Here is an 8178-nt window from a genome sequence, read left to right as displayed (position 1 = left end):
TACACAGGGACCAAACTGTGTAATTTATGGAATTGAGCATGGGACGTTGAACTGAAGTCGATCCAGTTTCCTTCATAGTCACCGGAGCAGATCCTCCCTCGCCCCCTGCATCAGCCATGTTGACCTGACTCGTCAACAGGTAAAATCGATCTCACAGTTTCTTGTTTCTTAGCTCTGATACCAATTAAAGATTGGAATATGTAAACACGATTGTTTTAATCAAAATAACTATTTGATTATATGAGAAACTCTCTCAAAACTCACGATATTACAATGTTTTCCAATGATCATAACTCAACCTAAAACCATGTGTATATATACTCCTAACTACCGACTTGTAATTAGATTACAATTAGGAAACTAGAAACCTACTTATTTATGATTTCCTAAAAACTAGGTTGCTATTACTTGGTCTCCAAGTCCTACTCAACTTAGGATTCCAACAGAATTGACCTTTTGATTATTCCCATTAATTCTACCATATATAAAATAAAGGTAAAATTTTGAAATATTTCATTGAGCTATCGGCCATGTACCATTTTAGTGCTTAATTTTTTTTTGTCCCATTTCAACCATTGAATTATTTGATTTTGTTTCGATTTATTTTTATAAGCTATAGTGGGTATAACTACATTTTTTTAGAACGGCTACACTCACACCCACTAATTTTACTCATAAATCTACACATTTTGTCCACCACATAATTTGAACCCTCAATAAGATGTATTTTCAATACACCTTATATCACTAGGCTACAAGCCATTTAGTTGGTATCACGATGTGTCTTATTTTCTAAAGAGGATAGATTTCTTATAGTTTCCTTTACACATTTCATCAAAAACAACAAGAGTTACGAAAAAAATAGAATCACAAGGCATTCCCATGAGTTCTAAAAAGACCCCATCTTATAGTTTTCTTTACACATTTCATCAAAAACAATCACCAAAACATTCAAAAAAAAAAAAAAAAATCTAAACACATAATCTACCATTTCAAACCATACCAAACCAAATTCAATCACATCAATAAATTATCATCATTAACAATAATCACAAATCGACAACTTCACTTCCAACTTTTTACTTTACCCAACAACAAATCATCAAAACCAAACCAAAAATCTTTCAAAAAACCAAAAAACAAAAACATTTCTCAGAATCCAGCAGCAGTTTCTACAGAATGATTCAAAGAACACAACCACGATCTTCTCCCTTCTGAATTCGATCTCCTAAAACTCGATCTTGTATATGATCGAACCAATGAAGGGCTAGTATCTGATCCACCCATGCAAAGACTAGAACTCAGTTTCATTGATGGAAACTTTTGGCAGCTTAAAGATCGAAGTGGTGAAGGAAACTCGGGTTTACATAGTGGAGTTGTATCGAGTGCCATGTCATCATTGTCTTCTGCTAATGAAGTGCATGTGAAAAATGATAGTGGTAGGCTTGTTCGTGGCATCCCAAGGAGTGGTTTGGTGGCCGGAAGTTTTTTGAATGATACGATTCCTTGGCGGCAGAGCGGGCACGGGATGGATCCTGGTGGCCCTTGGGTGGTGGTGTTGGTGGTGGTGGCGGTGATTGTGGAACAAAGATATAATGCACATCGTGTGCAGAATTCGTGACAACAACCTGTATTTATGAAATATTGGAATATTCTTAATCTTTGTATATGACGTGGTGCAAGCTTTTGCTGATGTGGACATGAAATATTCTTAATCTTTTTATATGGTGTGGCTTGATTTTTTGCTGATGTGGACATGTGGCATTTGTAAATTTGAAATTCTTAATCTTTATATATATATATATATATATATATATATATATATATATATATATATATATATATATATATATATATATATATATATATATATATATATATATATATACACACACACACACATATGACGTGGCTCGATTTATGTTGATGTTGACATGTGGCATTTGTATTTTATGAAATTTTGAAAATTTTAATCTTTATATATGGCATGGCGCATGTTTTTGCTGATGTGGACATGTGGCATTTGTATTTATGAAATTTTGAAATTCTAAACTTTACATTTGACGTGGCTAGATTTTTTGCTGATGTGGATTTGTATTTGTGAAATTTTGAAATTCTTAATCTTTATGTATGATGTGGCGCAAGTTTTTGCTGATGTGGACACGTGGCATTTGTAAAATTATCGAAGTAATATAGTTGAGTTGTGCCATTGCCACATCATTAGTAAGTGCATCAACAATAGGAGAGCTTTTTAGTGGAAGTTGTTCATTAAGAAGCCTTAAATAAAATAAAAAAAGCTCATTAATATATATTTTTGTTAATTCTTTATACAAGTTGTTAATTTATAATTGGTTGAAAAAATATGGGACCCACACAATAAGCGAAAAACCTCATGTCAAAGAACATGAAAAAAGCTCCGCTTATAGCTTTTTCAATTGGGTTAGTGACATAAAAGCCCTTAATTTTCTCACAAATGTTCGGTTTTACCCTTTTGCATATCTTTGTTTCGTTAAAGCCAGAAGTTTGCAACTTTTTTTACAATTTTACCTTTTGTGTATTTCTAGTTCAATAAAGCCCTTAAGTTTTGCATAAATGTTCGGTTTTTGTCCTTTTTCGGTTCATTAAAGCCTTTAAGTCAGACAGAAATGTTCAGTTTTAATGAACCAAAAATACACAAAACATAAGGGCATTTACGTCATTATCCCTTTTAAATTTTGAAGACCTTTTTTGGATTGAAATGCTCAAACAAAAATTACCTTGGGAAGCAACTGCACATTTGTTTTCCAAACAAACAGCACAAGGATCCGCACAAGTGGAAAGGGAATCGTGACTCCATCCACACTCTCTGGAAAAAGACGAAGAATCAAGAATCATGAAATGAGGTCAAGGGTTTGACTTTTTAAAGTCAACAAGATTTAAAAAAAAAAAAAAAAAAAAAAAAAAAAAAAAAGGAAATTAATTAATTTTACCTTGCAATCTTGACAACACTCATAAGAGGAAGACACAAGTATGGAGAATGAGGAATGGGTTGATGTTGTTGTGGTTGTTCGGTCAAGACTTCCTCTAGCCAGTCTCTATGCCATGATTGAGCAACGGCTAAAGGCGTCCATCTAAAAAAAGTCAAAATATTTATTTATTTATTTATTTATTTATTTAAAAAAAAATCCAAGAAATGAAACGTACTTTCGTGTATTTTTTACACCTTTGTACTTTGAAAAATCGACCGAATTATAGAAATTGCTATAACTAGGAAAAAATTTGGGTTAATCTCATAAAAGACCTCAACTTTATTTTATATATAGGAAAAAATTTGTATTTTTTTCATTTTTTCCAAAAAAACCCTCAACTTTGTATTTTTTTTTACCGAAAAGGGTTAATATAAAAAAAATCCTTATATTTTGTGTTTTTTTATGCATTAAACCACAAATTTTTTTTGCCTGAAAAAAACCTTGTGTTTTTTCATTTTTCCCGATTTGGCCCTTTTAGTCATTTTTTGCCAAAACAATTTGTAAAATTTGAAGGTTTTTTTCGAGAAAAACTAAAAAAGTTGAGGGTTTGTTTTGGAAGCATTTAGAAGGTTGAAGGTTTTTTTCGGAAAAAATGCAAAGTTGAGGGCTTTTCGGAAAAAATTAAAAAAAATACAAGCTCTTTTTCAGGGAAAAAATAAATTTCAGGTTCAATCTGGAAAAAACACAAAATATAAGGTTTTTTTTAGATTAACCCTTCCGAAAAAACCTTCACTTTTTTAGTTTTTCTGAAAAAACAATCACATTTTACAAGTTTTTTTCGAAAAAAAAAACAAAAAAAAAGGGCCGGATCGGAAAAAATATAAAAATACAAGGTCTTTTCTAGAAAAAAAAAAACAAATTTGACGTTTAATCCAGAAAAAACACAAAATATAACGTCTTTTATGAGATTAACACAAAATTTTCAAAGTACAATGTCTTCAAAAGAAAAAAAAAATGAAAATACAAAACCTTATTTAGAAAAATAAAAATAAAAAATAAAAAAAATACATACCCTTTTGCATTTTGAGCAGTTAGACTAGCTCCCTTAGCTATCAGAATCTAAAACACATATCAATTAATCAGCCAAAAATATTTCATCATCAATAAAATCACATTCAAAAATAAATAAATAAATAAATAAATAAAACATACTTGACAACATTGTGCATTTCCACCACATGCAGCATAATGAAGGGGTGTGCTTCCTGCACCTGAGAAACAACTTTTCATCAATTTTAGATACACAAAATAGCAATGTACTTTCATTTCATCCTTTTACTTTTATAAAAGACCTTGTATTTTTTCATTTTTACCGAAAAACCCCTCAACTTTTTTTTTTTTTTTTTCCTAAAAAAACCTTCAACCTGCTAACTGTTTCCGAAAATACCCTCAACTTTTTTATTTTTTTTCCAAAAAAAGCCTCATGTTTAAAAGTTTTTTTGGGAAAAAATGACTAAAAGGACCAGATTGAAAAAAACGCAAGGTCTTTTTCAGGAAAAAAAATTAAGTTGATGTTTAATTCGGGAAAAACACACACACACACACACACAAAATATAAGGTCTTTTATGAGGTTAAACATTAATACTAGATCTTGTAGAGTATAATATCATAACAAAAGAAAAAGGCTAATCTAAAAAAGATCTTATATTTTGTTTGTTTTTTCCGAATTAAACCTCAACTTTATTTTTTGCCTGAAAAAGACCTTGTATTTTTTCATTTTTTCCGAAAAAGCCCTCAACATTGTACTTTTTTTCCAAAAAAAAAGCCTCATCCTTCTAAATGCTTCCAAATAAACCCTCAACTTTTTTAGTTTTTCTCGAAAAAAACCCTCAAATTTTACAATTTTTTTGGAAAAAAATTTGACTAAAAGAGCCACATCAGACAAAATGAAAAAATACAAGGTCTTTTTCACTTAAAAAATAAATTCGAGGTTTAATCCGTAAAAAAACACAAAATATAACGTCTTTTTTTAGATTAACCCAAAAAAAAATCATACTATAACACTTTAATCAATTAAGTTTTTCAACGATTTAAAAAAGTAAATAAATAACTCAAAACACCTTAATCGAAATAAACAAAACTAGAATGTTATACTTAACAAACTTATTGCTATTTCTTTCATCTAATTATTCCAACATTAAAAAAAAAAAAAAAAAAAAAAAAATTACCAATCAAATCAATTGTAGTTCCATCTTCCACAGTGACTTCATTAACAGAAGCCCCTAAATCAATGAGCAATTGTAAACTATCAACATGTCCATTTAATGCTGCCATATGAACAGCAGTTACACCTCCATCAGCTGCTCTATTAATCGTCTTATAAACCGATCTATTCATCAACAAATCCAATAATTCAAATCCCATAAACAAAAAATTAAAAAAAAAGTCATAAAGATTTCTTATAAAACATACCCTTCATCCAATTCTGACACAAACTCTTCCATTCTTGATTTTCTATTCACAAGTTCAAGAAAATTAGGAACACTTGGGATATAATCAGCATGAAGAATCCGAATGCATCTTGAATGTCCATTTAAAGCAGCTAAGTGAAGTGCAGTTCCTCCATTTAGATAATCGGCTTTGTGGATCTGAATTTAATCATAATTTGTTACCTTGAAATTTGAAATATGTTTTTTAGGAAATAAAATGTGTTACTTGAATACTTACATTTGCTTTGTAAAGAATCAGAGTTAAAACAACCTCCCAATGTCCATATTGACAAGCTTGCATCAAAGCAGTCTGTTTAATAAGAAACATATGATATGATCTTTAAATTATTGATATGATCTTTGTAGAGATGATTAATGGATTAATCCTAACCTGTCCACGATAATTCCTGAGATTGATATCAACCCCAGATTCGATCAAGAGGGAAACAATCTAAAACCAAAAAGAAAGGGAAATTTTTATCGACATCGATAATTGAATGTATAGATTTTTATAAGATTGAAAAAGATGGAGAGAAATTGATACCTCATGGTGGCCTTGAGCTGCAGAGTAATGGAGGGGGGAATTCCGAACACCAAAAGTGGAATATCGAGCAAGTCTAGGGTTATATTCAAGCAAAGCTTTGGCTTCTTGAACATCGCCATCTCTTGCAGCGGAAACAAGGCGTTCTCCAGATGCAGAGCACCCAAAGGAATTCCCCATAAGGTTAAAGAACCTCATCGATTGTTCGTAACGGAAATTGCTACAACTCCAGAAGGAATCGATGAAAAAGAAACGCGATGTGTTCTACATTATTTTGTAGAACAGCTAATGTGATTTAATATGAGTTCTTGAAAGAATGCGATATGGAAGAATGGAAATAGCATGATCAGGGGGTGATTGTGTGTTTTTTGATGAGATTTGGGCAAATTTCTGTTGATTTTCAGAGCTAAAAGACGAATAATTGATTTCAAATATACGTGGTATGATCAAACAGTTGTCGATCAGAATCTTTACCGACTTTTGGTGTTGTTGAAGGAAACGATCGCACCGAAAATCTATGAAGATTAGTTACAGAAATGGAATATATACGGATTGGATTGAGTATGGTAGTGAGTGCATCTACCTAAAATCCGAATTATCGTCGAATATCGAAACTAATGAACAAATTTACAAAACCCCGATTGGTAAGTTATCCAAAGTTGAAAAGATTCCAACCCAAAATCCCAAATTTCTTAAGAATACCCAATTGTCTGAAGAATTTGACACAGAACCCTCTTCTGGATTGCCCTGAAATGGAAACAACTCGATCCTCGGGTCAGGATTTTCCGTGAAACTCGGATGTTTTGGAGAAAAAAAGAGAACAAAGATTGAAATGTGTATTTGGAGATGGGATTTCCGAATTTTCAGGAAAAATACAAAGATTAGCGAGGGATTTTATCGAAGATCACGAAATCAAACAAATATTGCAGGTGCTAGGATGTGGCGATCATAATGAAAGAGGTCATGGATTTGAGAAATTGGGATCAAAATAACAGAAAGACGGTGGTGACCCACCAGAGGTTCGATGGGACGATTGAGGTGCTTTCATAATTAATACTCCTAACCTAATTTATCACCTCCTGGTAATTTCATTGATTGTTGAATCAAATTGTCGGTTGTAGTAATCAATAAACTGTAAATGTCAAAAGGAAAAAAAAAAAAAAAAAAAAAGTTTCATTGATTGTTGCTTATGTGGTTTCTACAAATCAAATCCACATTTAATCTTGAATACGGTTATTCTCATGATCTTATTTTATTTTGGGATTTTTTTAATATTTGTTCAACAAACATTAATTAAAGTATTAATTATAAAAAATATTTTGCTGTTTTTAAAAAAAATTATAATTAAAAGTAATAAACATTAATTATGATAATATTAGCATAATTAAATATAAAATGAATTAATTATAAAGAATATTATTTATAATTAATGTTTATTATATTTAATTATGATAATTAATATTTGAATCAATGATTTATAGAAAATCTTTTTTATTCTCATTGGGAATAAGTTTGTTCTTTATTTTGTGAGTTTATATTAAAATAATCTAAACCCATTTCAATTCCAACGAATATGTCTTCACTATAAACTTGATTCGTTTACTTTTTTATTATTGTCTTTTCTAATATGCTGATGAATAACTTAGATATATGTTATTTAATAAAATTTAATTTAAAAAACCAACCAAAATTATTTCTAACTAGATAATAATTCTTATCTTCTAGTATGTGTACTACAAAAAAATAATAATAAAAATAATCAAAAATTTTATTTATTTTCCTATAAATAGACTATGATATCGACATATTTTCATATCCAATTTTGATTCTGTATTTCTCATCTCTTTCGATTTCGTATTTTCTGTCAAGGATCCTTCGTTTCCAAATACATTTAATTTGAATTTTGGTTGCTCCCAAAAACATTTAAATACTCAATATATTTGAATGCCAATCAAGCATCTAAAAATTTTCAAACCTCACAAAACACTGAAAAACAACCATGAGGCAATAAATGGGATGTTGCTGAAGATATCGTTTTAATGTCATTCTGGTGTAGCGCTAGTCAAAACAAGACTCGTGGCAAAAACAGAAAAAAGTATCATTATGGGCACGAGTACGTGAACTATATACTGAAGCTCAAGCTGAAAATCCAGGAAATATTGGTAACAGAAATGAAAATCAAATGAGAGGTCGCTGTAA

General features: G+C 30.5%; 1 protein-coding gene across 1 annotated transcript; it reads right to left on the bottom strand.

Annotated features, from left to right (window-relative positions):
- Positions 1-968: 968 nt before the first annotated feature.
- On the bottom strand, positions 969-7028 carry LOC144997619 (E3 ubiquitin-protein ligase XBAT32). Its single transcript, XM_078957507.1, has 10 exons — positions 5983-7028; positions 5830-5889; positions 5677-5748; positions 5422-5597; positions 5178-5338; positions 4161-4219; positions 4021-4067; positions 2970-3110; positions 2757-2845; positions 969-1628 (listed from the first exon to the last, which is right to left on the bottom strand). Exons 1-10 carry the CDS (start codon positions 6175-6177, stop codon positions 1153-1155), a joined length of 1476 nt encoding a protein of 491 aa, XP_078813633.1. The 5' UTR covers positions 6178-7028; the 3' UTR covers positions 969-1152.
- Positions 7029-8178: the final 1150 nt, after the last annotated feature.

The sequence above is a fragment of the Lactuca saligna genome, chromosome 5 (genome assembly GCF_052625555.1).
Source record: "Lactuca saligna cultivar CGN05327 chromosome 5, ASM5262555v1, whole genome shotgun sequence".
Classification (NCBI taxonomy): Eukaryota; Viridiplantae; Streptophyta; class Magnoliopsida; order Asterales; family Asteraceae; genus Lactuca; species Lactuca saligna.
This window is presented reverse-complemented; position numbering and strand designations above follow the sequence as displayed.